Source organism: Pezoporus flaviventris, unplaced genomic scaffold (genome assembly GCF_033815535.1).
Source record: "Pezoporus flaviventris isolate CSIRO_AGI_PZ_B2104156 unplaced genomic scaffold, CSIRO_AGI_Pfla_v1 ptg000228l, whole genome shotgun sequence".
NCBI classification, from domain to species: domain Eukaryota; kingdom Metazoa; phylum Chordata; class Aves; order Psittaciformes; family Psittacidae; genus Pezoporus; species Pezoporus flaviventris.
Window position 1 is genome coordinate 436385 of NW_026892776.1, and position 21406 is coordinate 457790.

General features: G+C 61.4%; 2 protein-coding genes across 5 annotated transcripts; one reads left to right on the forward strand and one right to left on the reverse strand.

Annotated features, from left to right (window-relative positions):
* The first annotated feature begins 3703 nt into the window (after window positions 1-3703).
* Window positions 3704-8746, forward strand: SMPD2 (sphingomyelin phosphodiesterase 2). Of its 2 annotated transcripts, XM_061442603.1 has the most exons (11): window positions 3704-3933; window positions 4251-4323; window positions 4742-4838; window positions 4958-5034; window positions 5893-5986; window positions 6077-6166; window positions 6509-6591; window positions 6803-6935; window positions 7009-7113; window positions 7192-7348; window positions 8027-8746. In XM_061442603.1, exons 2-11 carry the CDS (start codon window positions 4274-4276, stop codon window positions 8365-8367), a joined length of 1227 nt encoding a protein of 408 aa, XP_061298587.1. In that variant the 5' UTR covers window positions 3704-3933; window positions 4251-4273; the 3' UTR covers window positions 8368-8746. The 2 variants fall into 2 exon arrangements, with proteins under 2 accessions (XP_061298587.1, XP_061298586.1); XM_061442602.1 differs by having other exon boundaries at window positions 3704-4323.
* MICAL1 (microtubule associated monooxygenase, calponin and LIM domain containing 1) lies at window positions 8729-17543 on the reverse strand. Of its 3 annotated transcripts, none has more exons than XM_061442591.1 (24): window positions 17277-17543; window positions 16369-16576; window positions 16150-16266; window positions 15864-15959; window positions 15629-15784; window positions 15283-15383; window positions 14775-15032; window positions 14282-14397; window positions 14075-14201; window positions 13731-13803; window positions 13106-13256; window positions 12843-13030; window positions 12628-12737; window positions 12500-12550; window positions 12338-12415; window positions 11853-12024; window positions 11682-11764; window positions 11130-11592; window positions 10963-11039; window positions 10714-10812; window positions 10528-10618; window positions 10345-10444; window positions 10181-10254; window positions 8729-10093 (listed from the first exon to the last, which is right to left on the reverse strand). In XM_061442591.1, exons 1-24 carry the CDS (start codon window positions 17523-17525, stop codon window positions 9963-9965), a joined length of 3369 nt encoding a protein of 1122 aa, XP_061298575.1. In that variant the 5' UTR covers window positions 17526-17543; the 3' UTR covers window positions 8729-9962. The 3 variants fall into 3 exon arrangements, with proteins under 3 accessions (XP_061298575.1, XP_061298574.1, XP_061298576.1); XM_061442590.1 differs by having other exon boundaries at window positions 10525-10618; XM_061442592.1 differs by lacking the exon at window positions 15864-15959 and having other exon boundaries at window positions 10525-10618.
* Window positions 17544-21406: the final 3863 nt, after the last annotated feature.

Here is a 21406-nt window from a genome sequence, read left to right on the forward strand (position 1 = left end):
GAGGGGCTGCAGACGTGGCAGTGGGATCCCCTGAGCTCTGCACTTGGGGTGACCCAGGCTAAACGTACCCTCTGTGGTTGCTTGCTGAGGAGTATCAAGGAGAGAGCACTGTGGGTGGATTTGCCTGATTTACTTTGCATTTTCCATCCTTTTGTTGGAGTTTATTTCACCTTTTGGACTTTTTTGGTGTTGACTGTTGTGGTTTCAGCTGCTCCCCGCAGCCGCTCCGGCTGGCTTGCCTGTATCCCATGGGAAGCAGCTGGGGAGGCAGCTGGAGCAGGGAGAAGCAGCGCATTGTGCAATGCAAGACCAGGCTGCGAGCGGGCAGAATTTGGGACAGAGAGGGACAGAGAGGGGGCAGAGGACAGGAGGGACACCAGAACAGGGGACTGGCTCTGCTTGGAGGTGCTTTTGTGGCTGCATCCCAAAATCGGCCCAGGCAGCATGTCCAGTCCCTAGGCTCTGCATGGGCTGAGCATCCCCAGGGTACAAGAGGGATGCAGAGGGGCGGAGGTTGGGATTTGAGGGGGTGGCATGGTACAGGGTGGCAGGAGGCTGGCAGGGGGACGAGGAGCCTGCGATGGGCAGGTCTGGCTGGGTTTCTTGTGGAGTGAAGGCAGCGGGAGGTGCAGGACTGGGTTGAGGGGTGCTGGAGCCAGGGGTGATGGGACTGGGGGGGGTTTAGGCTTGATGCTGCCAGGTGTAGAGAGCAGGGACAGCCCCAGAGCTTTGGAAAGGGCCTTGGCTGCCATTGTGGTGCCACGTTCCGTGAGATGCGGGGACTTCAACCTCTCGCTGCTGAAAGAAGCCACTCGGTGGTGGGCCTGGATGGAGCAGGGACAGCAGAGCATGGGGGAAGGAGAGAGGGAAAAATCCAGGGAAAGGCATGGGCACCCCATCCCAGGGCTGTGCCGGGGCTGCCCGGCCGAGTTCTCATATGTAGCATGCTTCTTTGTTGTTTCGTGGTTCTTTTTCTTTCTTCCATTTCACTCACTGACCTAAAAACTCTGGGAATGAAAACTCAGCACTTCCCCACCATAGAACACAGGCGTGCGCTGCTCCCGGCTCTGCTGGGGGACAAAGCTCTTCATGAACTGGACTGGTCTGTGCCTCCATCCCTGCCTCCATCCCTGCACCCTCCATCCCGGGGTGCCCACCCGCACCCCCCGCACACGCTGCCTGGTACCCAGAGACACTTTCTCATCCCCCCCCATCCCCTCTGTTCTCCTCCAGTGTATTTATGAATTTCACATGAAGTACTGTTTTATTTTTTTAACGACTTTGTAAAGCTTACCAGGGTTACAATCACCATTTTTAGAGCTGTGTCAGTCCACAATGTTAAAAAAAAAATCCTTTTTTTTAATGTATTATATTTTTTGTGTATTTTTTTTTAATCCAGCTGTGATGGGTTGTATCATATATTTGTTGTGTTTACTGTATCTGTCCAACTTCAAAGAGAGGAGACTGTGGAGCTCTGAGAAAACTACAGTCTGCTGAAAAGAAAACCATTAAAATTATTTGTTCATGGGTTGGCTCAAGTGGTTCTGAAGTTCATATTGGTTTATTTCTTGTGGTTTTCTTCCACCAGACAGGACCATGAGGGTTGCTGCAGCCCATGAAACCCCTTGGCTGGGTCGCGCTTCCCCCTGGACCACAGTTCTGGGCATTGCAACACCACATCCAACAGCATTTTGCTGTGGTTGCATCACCAGGGGTGGTTTTGTAGGGAAGGTGACTGCTGGATTAGCCCACCCTGGGGCAAACGCTCCACAGCATCACTGGGTTCATGGACACATATTTTAGGGGGTCACATCCTTGCCCACACTGGCATCAGGTGACAGAGGACTGAGTCTGACCAACCACTGAGAAATGCAGCCCAAAGGGCCAACCATATCCTGGGCTTCATCCCTGGCAGTGTTCAAGGCCGGGTTGGACACAGGGGCTTGGAGCAAGCTGCTCTATGGAAGGTGTCCCTGCCCGTGGCAGGGGTTGGAGCTGGAGGAGCTTTAAGGTCCCTTCCAACACAAACCAGGCTGGGATTCTGTGATTTCCTCAAGCCTCCAGAGACCTCTGAAAGTCATCCCATCAAAGAGCAGTAAGGGGAAACTGCTTGGCTTGGGCAGTGCTGCTGCTGCATCAGATAATGACTGGTCCTTGGCTTGGGTGAGAAATGACCTGGGGAAACTACCCATCCCAGAGCACAGCGGCTCTTTGCTGTCACTTGAAGCACCACAGGGCCTGTGCAGTGTGTGGTGTTTGCCAGGTCATCTGTCCCTGGGGGGGAATTCACCTCCTTCCATGATTCTGTGGTTAAGGCATCCAAGAGACTTATTTCTAACCAGGCTCCCTGTGGAGCTAATCCAGCCTGAGCCATAGGCTGGGAATGGCAACAGAACACACAGGCAGGATCGAGAGAGACCCTGACAGCAGAGTCAGGCTCACCAGCACCCCGTGCATAGCCCCTGCTTGAGAGCATCAGCGCTCCGGGAACAGGCTGTAGGACGTGCATGCAGTGCCATCATAAGGGCTGTAAAGGAGGAGGCAGGGGAAGAGGAAAGCTGCTCAAATACTGGGCACTGCCGCCTTTCCCATGAGCCCATGGACAGGACCCTCCAGGACACGAGTAGGGAGCGGAGAGCAGGAGAAGGGGCGGGGAGGGGAAGGGAGAGATGCCCGGAGGGCTGCGGGATGCTCCCGAGTTAGACCTGGGACCCGGGTGCTAACGAGAGAGGATGTCAACGACATCACGGCGGATCCCACAGGCCTCCGAGAAGATGCTGCGATGGGCGCCCGAACTGCCAGGAGCTGCGCGGGCTGCTCTGGGGAGGCGCGCAGCAGCACAGCCGCCGTTACCGCTGCTATCCCCCAGTGCGCCTCCCAACGCACCCCATCAGCACCCCATCAGCACCCATCACACCCACGCCCGGCCCCATTCACACCCTCCCGGCCCTGACCCGCCTCCCGGGGCGGCCCCTTTCCTTCCCCTTCCCTTTCCGTTCCGCTCCGTTCCCGTTCCGCGCTGCCTGCCGGGACGCGTAGTCCCGCGGCCTCGCACCGCTCCCGCTCGCACCAGGTCCGGTCCCAGCCCGCTCCGCGCCCGCCGATCGCTCCGCGCTCCCTCCGCTCCGCTCCGCTCCGCTCTCCCCCCGCCTGTTGCGCTGCTCCCGGCCCCTCTCCCGGCCCCGCTCCGCCTGTTGTTGCTCCCGGCCCCGCTCCGCCTGTTGTTGCTCCCGGTCCCGATCCGCCTGTTGTTGCTCCCGGCCCCGCTCCGCCTGTTGTTGCTCCCGGCCCCGCTCCGCCTGTTGTTGCTCCCGGTCCCGCTCCGCCTGTTCTTGCTCCCGGCCCCGCTCCGCCTGTTGTTGCTCCCGGTCCCGCTCCGCCTGTTCTTGCTCCCGGCCCCTCTCCGCCTGTTGTTGCTCCCGGTCCCGCTCCGCCTGTTGTTGCTCCCGGTCCCGCTCCGCCTGTTGTTGCTCCCGGTCCCGCTCCGCCTGTTGTTGCTCCCGGCCCCGCTCCGCCTGTTGTTGCTCCCGGTCCCGCTCCGCCTGTTGTTGCTCTCGGCCCCGCTCCGCCTGTTGTTGCTCCCGGTCCCGATCCGCCTGTTGTTGGTCCCGGCCCCGCTCCGCCTGTTGCTCCACAACCCCATCACCGTTCCACGCCCGGTCCCGTGGGGAGCTGGGTGGGGGAAGCGTCCCCGGGGGTATTACCGGTAATACCGGCGGGTACCGCACTGCATGGGGACGAGATGAGCCGCCCGGTGACCCGCCGGGGCAGGCAGAGCCCGGCTGCCCGCACCCGTCACCCTGGAGCCCCGGGTTACTTTCCTGAGGCTTCTAAGCGGGCAGCGCTGGGGCTGCTCCGGGAGCTGCAGGGTCCTCCCGGGGCTTGGGGTGTCCGAAAGTGTCCATGGGCTCCCCAAGCGCGGAGGGGGGGTGGGTGTCCCGTGCCCGTGCCAAGCAGATTCACTTTGAAACTGGAGTTAAAGTTCCAGGGCTTGAGCCCTGAACCCCATCCCTGACTCACTGGTGTCCTCGAGCGTGGGATGCAGGAGTCACCCATCTTGTTCGGGTGCATGGGTCCCTGTTTAGGGGCAGGTTGGGGTTTGGGATGGCCTTTGCAGGTGGGAGAGGAGGGGACGGCCTGGGCCAGGCTGGAGCACCCCGGGTGCTCCTTTATCCCAGCCTGGCTCCCCAGATCTGAGCCGTTCTCTGTGCCAGCTCCCCGGGGCTGTCACCCCAACCTCATCCCTACAGGACCCCCTCTGTCCTGGCGAGCAATGGAGGGAGATTCCACCCTGCAGCTCCGTGTCTTTGACCTCAACTGCTGGTGAGTCCAGGGGCTCGCTGGGGTGGGGATAGGGACACCTGCACTGGTAGATGGGTCCCAACCTTTGTGTCCCCTTTGTTTCAGGCTCACACTGCTCTCCCAGCCCTGCACTTGTCAGGGTTGTGCTCCCATCCCCTCTGTGCCTGCTCCTCCCAGAAAAATGCCCCCCTTCATCCCCCAACCAGGGATGAGCTGCCTTGATCCTGCGGACAGGAAAAGCTGTCCCCAGTGAGCCTCCTTGTACATCCCTCTTGTCCCCATGTTCCCCAGTGGCCCTTGCCCCCTCCCCTCTCCGTCTGCCTCCTGCCCATTGCAGTCCTGGAGCCCTCACTCCCCCATTTCAGGTGCTGGCAGCCCACATCACCCCCTGTCCCCCCGTGTCCCCCCCCAAGCTGTGACCACCCCTTCTCTCCATCAGGGCCATCCGCTACCTGAGCAAACGGCGGCAGGAGCGCGTGCGGCTCATCGGGGACGTGCTGCGTCAGGAGCGCTTCGACCTGGTCCTTCTGCAGGAGGTGAGAGCAGCCCGTGAGCTGAATGCGCCTGTTGTCAGCCCCGCGCTGTGACACGAGTTGCGCCCGTTCTCAGCCTGAAACGAATGTGCCCCTTCTCGGCCCATCCTGCTGTTCTCCAGGTGTGGAGTGAGCAGGACTACAGTGAGCTGAAGGCGAAGCTGGGAGGCTGCTACCCCTTCTCCCATTACTTCCGGAGGTGAGAGGGGCCAAGCTCAGGGCTGCCTGTGGGGCTGTGACACGTCCTTGGTGTTTGCAGCATGGAGACACCAGTGCAGGTGCTGTAGGTCACCTCTGTCCCCATGTGGAGAGTGGGGTGCTCACGGGAGCACAGTGGGACCCTGGAGTCTGAGGAGCCCCTTGGCTTGGGGCTGGCAGGAGGTGGTGGTGGGGGCACCATATACTTGTGGTTAAGCCAACCATATACTGGGCTGCACCAAAACAAGTTTAACCATCAGGGCGAGGGATGTGATCCTGCCCTTCTGCTCTGCTCTCATGAGACTGCACTTGCAGCACTGTGTTCAGTGCCAGTGTCCCCAACATAAGAAGGACATGGAGCTGTTTGAGCAAGTCCAGAGGAGGCCACGAGGATGCTCAGGGGCTGGAGCACCTCCTGTACAGAGCCAGGCTGAGAACACTGGGGCTGTTCAGCCTGGGGAAGAGAAGCTGCGTGGAGACCTCAGAGCAGCTTCCAGTGTCTGAAGGGGGCTACAAGGCTGCTGGAGAGGGACTCTTCATCAGGGACTGCAGTGATAGGACAGGGGGTGATGGGTTCAAACTGAAACAGGGGAAGTTCAGGTTAGATCTAAGGCAGAAGCTCTTCCCTGTGAGGGTGTTGAGGTGCTGGCACAGGGTGCCCAGAGAAGCTGTGGCTGCCCCATCCCTGGCAGTGTTCAAGGCCAGGTTGGACACAGGGGCTTGGAGCAAGCTGCTCTAGTGGAAGGGGTCCCTGCCCGTGGGCAGGGGTTGGAGCTGGAGGAGCTTTAAGGTCCCTTCAACCCAAACCAGGCTGGGGTTCTGTGTCTACACTTCTCACTGTGCTTTTTCCCCCCTGCAGTGGGGTGATCGGCAGCGGCCTCTGCGTCTTCTCCAGGTTCACCATCCTGGACACCCTCCTCTACCAGTACTCACTGAATGGGTACCCCTACATGGTGAGTGGGGTGGGGGACGTGTGGCATCACGGTTCCTGGCCCCATGGAGCCTCGCCAGCCCCCCAACCTGTGCCGCTTCTCCTCTGGCAGCTCCAGCACGGGGACTGGTTCTGCGGCAAGTCCGTCGGCCTTGTCATCATTAAGATCTCTGGGATCATCTTCAATGTCTATGTCACCCATGTGAGTGCCCTGGGGAAGGACCTGGCACTGGGGGGACAATGGGGAAGAGGGGGATGAGTGGCTGTACCCCCCCTTTGCTGTCCCCTTGCTTTAACCACTGCTCTGCACCGTATCTCATGGGACTATGTACTGATGTAATGAAATACTGCTTTGGAGAGGGGCAGAGACCCCTAACCTGGCTGAGCATCCCAGGCTGTCCCCAGGGGGGTGAGATGAAGACAGAGGGGTTATCCAGACCCCAAAGGGACCATCTAGAGGGGCTGGGTAGGTGTGCAGGGAGCCAAGGAGCAAGGAAGGTGCCAGCATGGGGGTCATGGCCACTTTGCCCCCCACCCTCACCAGCTACATGCGGAATACTGCCGGGAGAAGGACGCCTACCTGCCCCACCGCCTGGTGCAGGCCTGGGAGCTGGCCCAATTCATCCGGTGAGCAGCTGTGGGGTGTCCCAGTCCCACGGGGTTCCCCATTGCAGGTCCCCGGGCTGTGTGTGGTCACCCCAGTGCCTGGGGCTTGCACTGCAGAGAGCTTCCATTTGCATCAAGTCCCAGTCAGGAGTAAGGCTGGGGAACGCTGGGGAGGGCCCCAGTCACCCCAGTCCGGTGTGGGGCAGGGGTTTAGCTGTCTCCATCCCCACAGACACACCTCAAAGGCAGCTGATGTGGTGCTGCTGGGGGGAGACCTGAACATGCACCCTGAGGATGTGGGCATCCGGCTGCTGCGTGGCTGGACGGGGCTGCAGGATGCCTTTGCTGAGGCCAAGCACTTTGAGGTGAGCAGCAGGGGGGAAGCAGGGTCCTGGGGTGCACTGAGAGCCACCCACCCACCCAAGTGCTTCATCTCAGGGCTGTAAGGATGGCTGCACCCTCATCCCCAACAACTGCTTCACCATCAAGACAGAGCTGCTGCCCTTCCCGCTCGGCATTCGCATTGACTACATCCTCTACAAGGTAATGGGGGTCCCTTGGCCATCAGTTGGGACTAGCAGGGGGGAGAAAGCATCATGACCCCCCTATCAACTCACCCAGGCCGTCTCCAGCTTCATGGTAAAGTGTGAAGAGCTGAAGACCACGACGGGGTCAGCTCCAGGCAGGGACATCCCCTTCTCAGACCATGAAGCTGTGATGGCAACGCTGCACATCAGGAGGCAGCGAGAGGCTGCGAGTGCCACCCTCAGCACAGCTGGTAAGGTGGGGGTGCTGCCAGGGTCCTCCATGTGCTGTGGAATAGGGGCTGGTGGATGGGCTGATGGAGCTGGATGAAGCGGCCAGAGGAGGCCACCAGGATGCTCAGGGGCTGGAGCACCTCCTGTATGGAGCCAGGCTGAGAACACTGGGGCTGTTCAGCCTGGAGAAGAGAAGCTGCAGGGAGACCTCAGAGCAGCTTCCAGTGTCTGAAGGGGGCTCCAAGGATGCTGGAGAGGGACTCTTCATCAGGGACTGCAGTGATAGGACAAGGGGTGATGGGTTCAGACTGAAACAGGGCAAGTTCAGGTTGGATCTAAGGCAGAAGCTCTTCCCTGTGAGGGTGCTGAGGCGCTGGCACAGGGTGCCCAGAGAAGCTGTGGCTGCCCCATCCCTGGCAGTGTTCAAGGGCAGGTTGGACACAGGGGCTTGGAGCAAGCTGCTCTATGGAAGGGGTCCCTGCCTGTGCAGGGTCCTTTCGAACCCAGCTCGGTCTGGGATTCTATAATTTGGATGGCGTTTTGGACGATGTTTCCCCTTGCTTAGGGCATCCCTTGGGGTGCCTGCGTGGGCAGGCAGAGCAGAGCAGTGGGAGAAAAAGGGCTATTGGGGTGGGGGTAAAGGGCAATGGGGGATATTGGAGGGTCCTATGCTGCTGAGCCACCCCTGTCCCCCGCAGTGCCGGCGCTGGTGGACGTGGTGACGGAGGCACGGACAGAGGTTGGCGTGGGGCTGCGGGCAGCGCAGCGGCAGCGCTACTCCACGGGCAGGCTGGCGGTGCTGGCATTGCTGCTGCTGCTGCTGCAGGCAGCAGCCGTGCTGGGCACGCTGGCGGGGCTGGGCGGGCAGCCCTTCCCCAAGCTCTCCTTCTCCCTGCTGGCCTTCCTCGCCGTTGGCATCCTCCTCCTCGCCACTGGCCTCCACCTCTTCCACACCATCGAGGTGAAGATGCTGCAGGGCACAGAGGAGCAGATGCGGATGGCGCTGCGGGTGCTGCAGGAGCGGCCCAGCGATGGCTGAGTTGGTGCTGTGGATGTCCCACGTTGGCCCCACAGCCCCATCCTGGCCTCTTTCGGTCCCTTTTTGTAGCTGACTTCTGATTTTAGGTGAGCAGCGCTGTGGCCGGATAGGTGGCACAGGTTCACAGCCACCTCTCTGGGTGAAATTAAGGTTTTTGGGGGCAGATTCATCATGTTGGCCCCCATGGGAACCCGAGGGGTGGCAGGTTTTAATTGCTTTTTTAACACAGCCTTGTTACCTGGAGGGATCCACCAGCGTGGCCGAGAGGCTCCAGAGGCTCGGCCTGGGGTGGCCTCAGGGGCTCCTGGTGAAAGCTGGTGCTTGCTCCAGCAACCAGATTTGACTCGGGCAGAAATAAAGGTGACGTTTTAGCCCTTGGTGTTGGGCTGGGGAGGCTTTATTCAAAGGAAGGGAGAGGGTGCAGCAGGATTGTAGGGCTGGTGCAGACACAAAGTGGACAGGAGGGTGTGGGGAGGCAGGATGAGGAATGGAGAGGGGGGTGTATTGCTAACAGAGGAGCCCGCGCCCAGGACCTCCATGCTCGGCATAGCTGGTGCTTAAGCACTGTCTGGCCGTGGAGGCCGCCCCACAACAACCGTGGCATTGCCAAGCAGGAGAAACCCCAAAGGGACAAGGAGGACACAGGCCTCAGCCTCGTGTCCCTGAGCACAATCCCTTCTGGGAGCTGCTGGACAAACAGCCCCTTCCCCAGCCCTGGGGCATCACGGGGTGGGGAGGGTCTGACTGGTTTCCAGCAGTTGCTGGGGACAGCATGGATGTGGCACTCAAAAGCAGCGATGCAGAGTGGTGGGGTCAGCCCCGTCTGTCCCTGGCTCCACTTGCAGAGCCAGATGTCCCTGGAAGAGCTGGATGTCCAGTGTGGGACGGATGTCCTGGGTTAGGATGGATGTCCCAGGGTGGGATGGATATGTTGGATTAGGATGCATGTCCTCAGCACGGATGGGTGCCCCAGGGTGTCTCCTAAGGGCTACTCCTGACACTGCCTCTCGACATTTGGCATCTCCACTGCGACCTCCCTGTTGTGGCCATGGTCACATCTCCAGTGCCCAGAGCTGGACAGGTTGTGATGAGCCAGCTCTGTCCCACCAAGAACGCGTCCTGAGGCAGGTTCAGCTCGAGCACGAGGGGCTCTGCTGACAAAACACTTTCCATGTCCCATCCAAGCCTCTGGGCAGCATCCTCTGGAAGAGCTGATGGCTGCAGGACCTCCTGCACTGAGACCCTGCTTCCATGCAGGGCTGCTTCCTCCTGTAGCAAACCCCAGGCAGAGCCACCACAGTCCCCGTGTCCTGTAGCCTCCCGCACATCTTGTTCTCAAGCAAGCTCAAGGCAAAGGCAATCCAGCCAAGCGTGGGGAAACCCTCTCTGCACCCCAAAGCCAGGGTGCTCCCCGGTGTCTCCCTACACAGGTATCCACCAATGGGTCCGGCCTCTCCATGGCAGCTTTGGCAAGCAGGGAGCTGGATTCACCACAGCACCTCAGGCGCCACCTCCAGAGGTGATGCTCAGCCACGCTGGGGGGACACCTCTTGTCCCCCCCCGGGAGGAACCGGTGTGTCCTGAGGCCACACGAATCAGGGCTGCAGCTCACTGAGCCGCTTCTCCTCCTGGATGTGGATGAGGACGTTGCGCTTGTTCACCACGTCCAGCAGCTGCACCAGGATCTCCTGCTCGGCTGTGCGATCCTCAGGTGTCTTCAGGGATTCTATGAGAGCAGGAGGCTGGAGCAGGGCTAGGGGGGGCACAGCCCCATCCTGCTCCCCCCACCAGGCACAGGAACCCCACAGCTCACCCTCCTTGTTCATGTAGCCCCGGAGCTTCTGGTCAAGCTGGCACTGCTGCTCCTCCAGCTTCAGCTCCTGCACGCTGCAGGGAGGGAAGGGGGATGCTGGGCTCAGGGGGCTCGGGTGAGCTGAGCCCCCCATGCCAACCCGGAGCATCCTCCCCAAGCCTTACGCGATCATGAGGTCTGACTCCTCAGACATCAGGCTGTTCTTCTTCTGGACCAGGTACAGCAGCTGGTTCATCCACTGCGTCTTCTGGTCGGCCGGGGTGCCTGTGGGGCAGGGAGGTTGTGAGTGGGGCGCAGACCCCCTCGTTATGGTGGTCGTGGCACCCCATCCACCCTAGATTTACCACCCTCATCCCGGAGTAACTTCTCGAGCTTGATGCCCTGCTGCTCCAGCTCCCGGAATGTCACCTCGATCTCCTCCAGCCGCCTCTGGATGGCCTGCAAAGCGAGGGCAGTAATCACCCATGGGTGGGCATCCATGGGATGGAGGGGATGGGGACCCGGCTCTGCCCCATGGGTCCCCATGGAGCTACCTGGGCTTTGCAGAACCTCTTCATCTGTGCTTCCCTGTCCCGGCGGGTCAGGGTGCGCTTCCAGGTGGGGTATTTCTCCTCTTCCCCCAGGTCCAGGCCCTGTGAGGGACAGTGGCATGGGCAGGGGTCAGTCATTGCCCCAGCAGCTGTGTCAGAGCCTGACCCAATGGCTCTGTGAGAGAAGGTGCCAACAAGCGCCCCAGCACTGCCTGGGCTGGTGTGGCCACTGCTATTAGGGAAAGCACTCACCGACTCCACCCTGATGCCAAGGTTCGTGCCTTCCTCCTCCTCCTCCTCTTCCTCCTCACTCTCACTCTCCTCCAAAACTGCCCCAAGAAAAGAACCGTTTTGGACCATTTTGGAGTAGTGGAGGGACCCATAGCCCTGCTCAGAGACTCCAGCTTGTAGCCACCTACCTTCCTCCATGGCCATTTCCTCCTCCTCCTCCTCCTCCTCCTCCCAGGCATCTTGTCCTGGCCACTGAGCAGGGAGGGCCTCGGGTGCTGCTTGGAGCCACAGACGAGCTGGCTTTGGTGGTGGCTCAGGCTCTGCTTCACTGGTGAGGTTCAGCGTGGACAGCTTGAGCTTCTCCAGTGGTGTGAGGACGATCTTCCTCCTGCTGCCAGCCTCCTCACCCTCCTCTGCCACCCGTCTGGGCTCCACGCTGGGACCCTCATCCTCTCTCACATCCTGCTTGGGCTGTGCCAGCAGCTGCTCCTGCTGCTCCATGTCACCAGCATCATCCACAGCGTCCTCCACTGCCCCTCGCTCTTCCTCTAGCCGTGGCGTTGCTGGTGGGGGCTGCAGGGGACCTGGTGGTACACCGTCCTTGGGGGACACACATGGGCTCCCAGCATCCGAGGCCATGCAAGCAGCATCCTACAGCAGAGGGGTCACGCAGCACAGGAGCATCCCCCTCCACCCCCCTCCACCTTTCCCCTTTTCCATGGGGATTTACAGCAACTTACCCCGTCAGGCAGCACCGGGGGCTCATCCTGGGCCGGATCCATGCCGGTTGGATTGGGGTAATGAAGCGAGCAGTAAAAATGACCTGGAGGGGGGGGAACCCCAAACCCATGCGATGACCTGGCTGCTGGAGAAGCCTTCCCCTGAGCATCCCCTCTCCGCCGCCCCCTCACCGTGCTGCTCATCGCAGGCGTAGTCGCCCAGGCGCAGGGTGGCCCCGCACTGCCGGCACTGGAAGCACCCGCGGTGGAAGAAGCGTCCCTCGGCGCTGGCTCGCTCCAGGATGTAGACGCGGCGGCCGCAGAAGTAGCAGGCGTCGCTGCTGTCCCCGCGGGCGGCCGCTGGCTGCGGGCACACAGGACAGGCTGCGGGGGCACTGGGGGTGCTGGCGCCCACCCTGCCCCCCGGCTCTGCCCGCAGCCTAGAGGGGTTGGGGGGGGCTCTCCGCGGGGTGCTCAGGTTTGCTGGCACCAGCAAGGGAGTGGCAAAGACTTGGCTCTGGAAAACCAGTTGGGTCAGGAAAGAGGCAGGGAGGAGCCGGGAGCATGTGGGTGTTCGCTTGCACAGCTCCAGTCCCAGCCCTTGGCTCAGCCCCACCGGTGCTCCCCCAAGCGCCCACCCAACCTAAAGCTGGATCCCCCCCACCACAAGGACCAACCTGTCCTGGGTCCATGGTGGTGGTTTGTGGCGGCTCATGGGCATCATCCAGCATGTCTCCATCCAGCCCTGTGTCCAGCTAGAGCAACCCAAGGGAGGGTCAGTCCACACTGCTCCCCAGGACCACTGTGCCCTGAGGCACAGCATCCCTCTGCTGACCCACCTCAGCATCCCTGCGGCTCCTCTTGGCCTCAGCATCCTTCTGGGCACTGTCCTGCAAACAGGATAGCTAGGATGGGGAAGGGGGCATGGTTTTGGGGTGTCACAAGGGTCTGGATGGGGATCCCTCACCTGGCCACGCTTGTGTGTCAGGCTCCGGCTCTTCTGCTGCTTGCTGAGGAAGAGGATGGCTCCTCGTGTACCAAGTGGAAACAGCGACTTCTTGGTGACCTCCTCTGCCTCTGCACAGAGGGGACACAGCCATGGGACCCACCTTACAAAGCAAGGGGCACCCAGAGAGCCCCAGTGGGGCATCAGGACAGGATAAATCACCCCAAAATTCATACCTGGAGAGGTCTTGAAAGCTTCATAGAACTGGCTGAGGTAGGTGATGAGCCCCAGGCGGTTGGGCTCTGCCATGGTGGCCATCTCAATGCTGGAGAGGACAGGCTGGATGCCCAGCTCCTGTTCTGCCACGTCCAGCATCATCTGGTGGTTCCGGATGGGATCCCGGGGGTCCACAGACTCAAAGTGCCTGCAGGGAGACACGGGTGGCATCAGGGTGTGCTCTGCAGCTTGGGGGGTACCCGGTGGGGGTCCCAACACTCACACCAGGTCGGGGCGGAAGCGGTGGATGAGGGCGCAGAGGGCCAAGCCGCTGGTCCAGGAGGTGGTGAAGTTGGTCACCTCCACGCCTCGGTACCCAGCCGTGCTGGCCTGGCACCAGCTCAGCAGGTCTTCATAGGCACCTCTGGAGACCACTGGGGAGGCAGCACACGTATCCCCACCCCAAAGAGGCAGGGGGCACCCCCATCCCGCTCCGCAATCCAGCATCAGTGCTTTAGTGGGGAAGGGGTCTCATGGGAGTGACACAAGATGCCCGCCATGCAACCACACCCCCCCCCCAAGGCTCAATAAATGGGTTGACAAAGCATCTGTCAGTATTTCTTAGCTCAACACCAGTGCAGGCCAGAAGGAGACAACAACCTCCCCCCTGAACAGCAGCTGCAGCTGTGTCCCCACAGAGCACATGGGCAGGGGGAATGGAAACCAGCAGTGCCACCGGGATGGAAACGCAGCTGGTGCTGGGAGGAGCGTGGTGGGCAGGTGGACACGAGCCAGGGAAAAGAAGGATGGGGAGGAAAATCAGGACAGGAGCTGCTCTGGCTTGGGCTGCTGGGAGGAATGGGGGGTCCTGGCACTGGGGGGGCCGGGGCAGGACCAGCTGCTCCTACCAGTGCTGAGTCTGTTGTCACTCTTCCTCTTGTGGTCCACCTCCACCGTGCCCACGAGGTAGAGGTCCCGGACCTGCAGATGGGGACACACCAGTGGTGGGTCACTACCTGCACAGAGCCAGTGGCACCTTGCAGAGAGCTGAGTCCAGCAAGGGGACACCCAAACACCCCAAACTCCCCAGAACCACCTGCATCCACAATGTGCAATGCATTAAATGCACTGGGGACCACCACCTTCAGCTTCACACCCTTCTGGGACAGGAGACCGTGCAAGTTGGTGTCACCCTGACCACTGGGGAGGCTGGGCTGGGTGGCTGCCCCATGGCAGGACCTGGGCTGGGTACCTGGTTGGCTTTGATGGCCTGCAGGTTGATGTTGGGGTAGCGTGTGGCCGGGTCGATGCTGTACTGGCTGATGTTCTTGTTGGTGTTGTCCGGGGAGGTCTGGGAGAGGTGCTGGTAGACGCTCTCCCTGGGTGGAAGGGGCAGGGCTGGGGTCAGTGCTCATCCCCACTCGCTGCGGGTCCAGCCCAACAGGACGGGGACATTCACCTCTCAGCCAGCACCTCCAGTGGGGGGGTCCCGGCTGCCCATCGCCGCACCATCCATGCCGCATCGAAGGCGGCAAGGAAGCCCCGGGCCACGCCGGTGCCCAGTGGCCAGAAAGGCTGTGAAGGGAAAGGCAGAGATGGAGCTGGAGCAGCACGGCCGGTCGGGACGGTTGGGAAGAGACTGGGAGCTGCCAGGCTTGGCTGGGGATGAAAGCAGGGAGAGGCAGAACGCACAGCGAGGACGGTGTCCGTGCCCTCCCCAGCCAGTGCGGCTGCGTCTGGAGAGGAGTTGGGCTGCTCCTCCACCCTGAACCCATCCCAGATCCCTGGTGGGGCCAGGGAAGGTGTAACCCCACCAGAGCATCCTGATACTGGGACTTGGGGATGGGCAGACGGGGCAAGAAGTACTTAGGGATGGGGAATATATTACAACCAACACATCTTGCAGGGAAAAGGGAAACTGAGGGACATGGTGCTGCAAGGGGGACCCTCACCTCCACCAAGCAGTCGCCCACCAGCCCAAGGAGCAGGCGGACCCCGTTGTGCTCCCGCACCAGCGCCGCGTTCTCTGAGCGTGTCATGCAGGTGAAATCAAACATGTCAACATCCGGCAGGCCCCGGTGGTTGAGGGCAAACTCCAGCTGGGGAAGGCAGTAGTTGGTGGAGAAGTTGGCAGCTTCTTTGGCATAGCTGAGGAGGGCGTCCCGGTTCACGTTCTCCGGGGAGAGGAGGCTCTCAATGTCCGCTTTGTCCTGCGAGGATGGGGTGAAGCTGGCTGGGACGTGGGAGGTGGCGTCTGCCCCCCAGCCTGAGTGCAGCCCGTTCTAGGGTGATGCTCTGCCACTGAGCCTGGGGTTGTGAGCCCTACAGAAGGATTCTTCCCCTGGCACAGGCTGCCAAAGCCCTCAGCATCCCAGGGGTGCGGGGTCAAACCAGCACCCATGATCTGCATCCTACCCTCCATCACTATGGGAGCCCAGGGCTGGATCCTGCCCTTCTCACCTGGAGGATGACCCCCTTCTTGAGCAGGCTCTGCTTCTTGGCCGTCATGACAAAATAGTGAGTGTCATCCTTGTAGTAGACGATATTTTCCAGGTCGATGCCTGGGAATGAGGAAGGACCTTTGCTGAGCCATGGGACAGAGCCACAGGGAGCCCCCACACTGAGCTCAGCCACTAAATGTCCCCTGCTATGAAGTACCATGCAGGGACACGCATCCAGGGGACACAATCACAGAATCAACTAGGTTGGAAAAGACCTTTAAGACATCCCAGGGCTGAGCCTCCAATTGCACCAGGAGGGGACAGGGACCCCCGGCACCCCCCATGCCGGGGCTGGGACCACGGACCTGTTTTGTTGTAGAGGTTTTGGAAGAACTTCTGGTTGTAGATTCGGGCCACGCCGCTGATCTCGGCCACCTCCACCTCGGCCCGGCTGTGGCGGTTGATGAAGTTGGTGGTGATGCCAATGGCCAGCTTGCCCCTCATCTCCTTCCGCTTGAACCCTGCGGGATAGGATTGATGTGAGCCCCCACCCAAGCCCCCTGTACCGATCCCATGGGTGCAGGGACCCGCTGCTGTCACCTTCAGGGACAAATTTGCCTCCACCGGCTGAGATGAGGACGTCGAACTCGTAGTGGCTGAGGGGAGAGGAGCTGGGCTGCAGCACAGCGCGCCAGCCTGCGGGGAGAGCGGCCGTCACGAGTGTGCTGCCTCTCAACTGGGACGTGCTCCAGGGCAAGGGGGAGAGGGTTGCATCTCATCCCCCTGCAAAAAGGCACGTCCTGGACTAGCAGAGGGCTCGGGGGGGCTCAGAGCAGCCACCCACATCCCTGTCCTTGTCCCCAGAGATGCCACAGTGATACCTTACCCTGTCCACCCGCTTTGCCCACTGGGGGGATGAGACCGTTGAACTGCACGTTGATGTGCACCTCCACCCCCAGGAGCAGAGCCACCTTCAGCAGGATCAGCTGGAGCTGCCGGATACCTGGGATGGGAGCAGGGACACTCAGGGCTGCAGCCCTGGTCCTTGTGGGGACAACGGGGGGACATGGAGGGTGCAGAGCTTGGCTCCCCCTTAAAGACTCACTGATGTGGTCCAGTGTGCCGGTGCAGAAGTGTCCATAGAACTTCTTGGCGCCCAGTGCCCGCAGGTCGTGGATGGTGAAGGGCCAGAGGTGCAGGACGTTGTTGCGGGAGAAGGAATCCCGCTTCTCCAGCAGCACCACGCGGGCACCCAGCAGGGCCAGCTCGATGGCCACCCGCAGCCCACAGGGGCCGGCCCCCACCACCAGGCACTGCCAAGGGGATGGGTGGCGTGAAGGGGACGGGCACCCCACAGACAGCAGGAGTATGGCAGCGTCTCCCTCCTTCCCCAGGCCAGGATCTGGCTCTCTCAGGTAGTCCCCTTGTCCCCTGGGCTGCATGCACTGCTTCTCTCTGCAAAATGGGGGGTCCTGTGGGGAGCCCCTCTCTTCTCTGGCTGCCTGAACCTTGCCTTTACCCGGGGCAGCAATTCATAGTGCTCAGTGAGATAAAGCACAGCCCAGAATGGGCAGATCTCACCAGCAACAGGCTCAAAACCAGGACTTGGGTTCCATCTCCTGCATAAGGCTGGGGGGATGATGGGGCACCAGCACTGGCGACAAAAGCTATCAGCTCTTGGACAGAAATAGGATGCCCAAGCCCCAGGGAAGCTCCTGTCCTCCAAAAAGGGCTTGGCAGGTCCCTTTGCCCCTTTGCAGCCTCCCATGAGGTGTCCCCAGTGAGGAGCAGCCAGGAGGAGGAAGGACGCTGTTGGCTGGGTGGCACTGAGGTGACATCATGCCATGGGGAGAGGAGCGGTGCTAATTAACACCCTGTCCCATTAAACCCCATCAACCCCATGCCGCATCCTCCCGGGGTGGGGGCCAGGGTGCCCCAAATGATGCTCTCACCCTGACGACAAGGACACAGAGCAAGGAGGGACCCAAACCCTGCACTCCATATGCCCGGTACCTTGGTGCTGGCACAGGCTGTGCCCTGGTCGTAGTCCTTGTGCCCAGCTTTCTTATCCAGCTTGCTCCACAGGGCCTTGGCACTCCAGTAGTTGAGGGCAGCCTTGAGGCCATGGTAGAGCTGCAGCCCGCTGCCCTGCAGCCCCAGCTCCTGGCACAGCTCTCTGAAGCAGCCCAGCACCTCCCGGCACTCCCCGGCACGCAGGAACCTCTCGAAGATGCCGTGGGCTGGGTTGGCCGGAGCATTCATCCTGCTTCACCCTGCAGCCTGGCGAGGGGCAGCAGAGGTAAGCAGGGAGGGGACCCTCCTGGACCCTCATCCTCAAACCCACCCCAGTCCCATACCTGGTCTGGATGCGAGGTTTCCCACCCGGGGGTGCTCTTGGGCGGCTCTTCCTGGCAGCGGGTGTTGAAGTGTCCCCTGGGTGCTGCACCCAGCGAGCCACGGTGTCACCCTGGGCAGTGACGTCAGGGGAGGGGACGGCTGCGGTGGCAGCAAGCGGCTTCCTCCATACAGCGTGTGCCTGCAGCGGAGCGAGGTGCTTTGGAACAAACCCACCGCTTCCTTCCTCTTCACCTTCAGCCTCACCAGGGGAGGGACTGGGAGCTGGGTCCTGGGTGCTGGGACAAACCAAACGCAGCCAGACCCAGCGCTGGGGAGCAGGACTGGACCCATCCCACCAGCCTGGCTTTTTGCAACCGGAGCGGGGTGACTTTTCCCCCCATCTCTGCCTCTGCCACCCCTGGAGCAGGGCAGAAGCAGATGAGCACAGAGGAAGTATCAGTGGGGAAACCCCAAAACCCAAACCAGCATATGAACGGCTGCCAGGGAACCTGCAGGAGGAGAGGTGCAGTGCGCTCCCCATGGGTACCCCAAACCCCCTGCATCCCCGAGAGATGCACTCCTGGCCTCTCTCCTGCAACCAGCACTGCCTGCATCCCTATCCCACTCCTGTCACTGCCCCCTCAGCACCGTCCCATGCCATCCTCTATTTGCCACCCCAAGCACGAAGCACACAGCTTTGCCTTGGCCCTTGTTGCCAAGCCCCAGGGCTGGGAAAGCCTCCCCCAGCCCCACAGATCTGTGGCGCTGCCAAGGAGGAACTGGTGGAAGCCTTGGGAAGCGGGAACACTCCCACCTTTGAACCATTGCTCTTTGCCCTCTCCCGCTGGTGTTACTGGCAGGAATGAGGTGGCACCCTGAAGGATGCCAGAGAGGGAATGAGGCAGCATCTGAGCCCGGCTGCCCTCGGTGGGGTGGGGGAATGGAGGGGCTTAAGCCTGGGCTTAAATTTAGGCTGGAAAGGCCAAATTCTAGACGGGTTTCAAGTTTGGTCTCACTCCAGCAGCTTCCCTATGCCTGCAGGCGCTTTGCAAAGCACTTCTGCAGGTCACCTTCCCTCACAGGCAGGAAATCCGGGCACTTTAACCTCTTCCTTCCTGGGCAGACACATGGACAAAGCATCCAGCCGGCACGGAGCAGGAGCTGGCACCCTCTGGTCGGTCCCCAGACCAGCAGCATGGGGACAGAGGACAGGACCGATGCGTTCCCAGCAGGGCGGTGAGACCCGGACCCAGATTCCTCCTCTTCCCCCGAGGGCTCCAGCCCTTCTGGCCACACCAGGGGCACAGACTGAGCCTGGGAAACTGAGGCAGTGCTGCAAACCTCAGCCACCTCAAGGCCTCAGTTCCCACTGGACACGATGCCGGGGGCAGCACGCTTCCCAGGAAAGCTTTCCAGCCCCGGCGCTGGGCAGGGGAGCTCGGAGGAGGCAGAACAACACTCCCGGTGTTACACCGAGTTTCCTACGGAAACGATGCCTGTGCTGGCACACATCCCCTTTAGTCGGCTCACCCCCAGCGACTGTCAGCATGGACAGAACCCCAGAACCGCCCGCCCCCCGGACACTCAGTTCCTGCAGGTTTGATGCAAACAAGCAGCTTTCAAGCACCAAAGGCCAGGGATGGTGCTGAGCCAGGCTGCCTCCGGCTCTGCTCTCCCCATGGATGCCTTCTGCATTTCTTCCCTTAAAACCGCTCCTGGAAGCTGGAGGGAGGAGCTGGGGGGGGGGGGTAGAATTGAGCCAGCCCTGACTCAGCTCATGTTGGCTCTGGTGGGGATATCACCCAGGAATGACGCATGTGGAGCGTCCCTGGAGCAGGGACATCCCACCCTGCTTTGTAGGTCGGGGTCTCTGCTGTGTCCTTGCATGAAGAGAAGCAGTAGCCCCTTGGGAGATGGCCAGGGCGGGCTGCGCTGGGGGTGCTGGGCTGCAGGCGAGCTCATGTGTCTTCCAGGCACATGGAAATGGGGTGGGGAAGGACACGGCTCCATGCGGAGCTAATGAAAGCCGGGAGGATTTCCAGCCCCAGCTGAGCCTCTGGGAGCTGGCTCCCAGCATGGACCGGGCTGCTCTGGGTTTGGGATCCAGCCTGGAGACCCCTGGACCCCTGCTGAGCCAGGCCGGGCCCCGGGAAGCCCTTCCAGCAATCTCAGGGAGGGCCCTAAGGCCTCCAGTTCTTGAAGGGAGGGGAAAATCCCTGTGAATCCTCTGGTTTGAGCCAGGGATGTGGGTGCATGGGCAGAGGCCCCCAGCACGGAGCTGTGGGGAGGAGAGTGGAGGAGAGGGGGACAAACGAGCTACCAGCAGTAGCAAGGGCAGAGCCTGGCAGCAGGGTCACGGTGGGGGAGCTCCCCCCCCGGAAAGCAGACGCCAAAATCCCCCCTTGGAGGTGCAGCCAGCAGCAGAAGTGAGCACTTCTTGGGGCATTTTGGTGTTCCCTTTGCAGGGGATTCACAAGCCACAGTCCAGCCACATCCCAAGGAGAGACAGAGACAGCACCTGGGGGGTGCATAAACTTGCCCACCACCAGCCCCATGGGGGGAACTGCCTCTTGTAGCTGAGTTTTGGCACAAGAAGAAGTCTGCCCAGGGCCAGGCTTTGCATCCCACATCTTTGTCATGCTCCTGCTTCTCCTTCACCCACAGCTCCTGTTGTCCCCATGGGGTCTTGGGGTTGGTACTATGGATTTGGCTACCCACATGTACTGGAGTCTTCATCCACCCCAGGCACAGGACTGTGTCCCCCAGGCTCAGCCCTGGGATGGGACCAGCCCTAAACCCCCTCTTAGGACTCACTCCCGAGGCCCTTGGAGCATCCCACTGGGCAGAGGGGTGAGATGTGGGAGAAGCGCTCAGCAAAACTCTTCCCACTCCATCCCACTACGGCACTGGGAGCACTGGCAGTACTGGGAGTGGAGACGAGGAGGAGGAGTGGGGGCTGCTCTCTTTTCCTTTTGTCCCGGGGACGAGAAGCAGCGAGAATGCGGCAGGGGGACCGCCGGAAGAGACTTCGGGGATGGGGAAGTGAAGACAAAGCACTTCCCCCCCCCCCCCCCCCCCACGCCAGAGAGCATCCCTGCTCGGCATCCCGAGCATCCCACAGCACACGGGCACGGCGGGGCTGAGCATTTCCCTTGTGTTCCCCTCCAACCAGCACCCCAAAATCACCCCTTGGCTCTGGCATCCCCCCATCACCAGTCAAGTCCCGTGGGCAGAGGGGACCGGTGGGTGGGATGCTGCCCGCGTCCGAGCTGGGGGACACGGGGATGGGGAGACAGCAGAGCCCTGACACCCCCACGCAGGGATGCTCTGCGCATCGCCACTCCTCACTCACCTCCAGAGCCTGCCGGAAAGGGAAACTGAGGCACGGCCCGGGGGCAGCGCTCGGGGCTGCTTGCAGCGGCAAAAGAAAGCAGGAAACGGGCTCCGGCTCCGCAAGCGGCTGCGGGCTGGCCCGGCCCTCCCCTCCCCTCCTCCTCCTCCTCTTCCCTCCCCCTTTCCCACCCTGTTTCCCCCCGCCGGCGGACCCGGGGGGACCCGGGCGTCTCGGCTGCTGCAGCGCGCTGCTGGTACCGGGGGGCTGGTGCTGGGGTGCTCCGGCTTTGCTGCTGCAGTTGGGGTACCACAGAGCTGGAGGCTGAGCCCACATCACCCACCCGCGAGTGGTCCCCAAGCTGCTCTGGGAGGTTTGGAGCAGCTGGATGAGGAGATGCACAGCACAACCTCTGCCTTTTGATTGTTGGGGGGTGTGTGTGTGTGTGTGTCTTTTTGTTAGTTTTAGGGTGAGA

What these genes read in the sequence shown, in the direction of transcription:
- MICAL1 (XM_061442590.1), bottom strand. Translation starts at nt 17,525, where the DNA reads ATGAATGCTCCGGCCAACCCAGCCCACGGCATCTTCGAGAGGTTCCTG. An exon ending in AGCTTTCAAGACCTCTCCAG is followed by an intron (nt 12,738 to 12,842) that starts GTATGAATTTTG and finishes CCCTCTGTGCAG; the next exon opens with AGGCAGAGGAGGTCACCAAG. An exon ending in AGAGGTTCTGCAAAGCCCAG is followed by an intron (nt 10,619 to 10,713) that starts GTAGCTCCATGG and finishes CTCGCTTTGCAG; the next exon opens with GCCATCCAGAGGCGGCTGGA.
- SMPD2 (XM_061442602.1), top strand. Translation starts at nt 4,040, where the DNA reads ATGCAGGAGTCACCCATCTTGTTCGGGTGCATGGGTCCCTGTTTAGGG. An exon ending in TGAATGGGTACCCCTACATG is followed by an intron (nt 5,987 to 6,076) that starts GTGAGTGGGGTG and finishes CTCCTCTGGCAG; the next exon opens with CTCCAGCACGGGGACTGGTT. An exon ending in TTGACTACATCCTCTACAAG is followed by an intron (nt 7,114 to 7,191) that starts GTAATGGGGGTC and finishes CAACTCACCCAG; the next exon opens with GCCGTCTCCAGCTTCATGGT.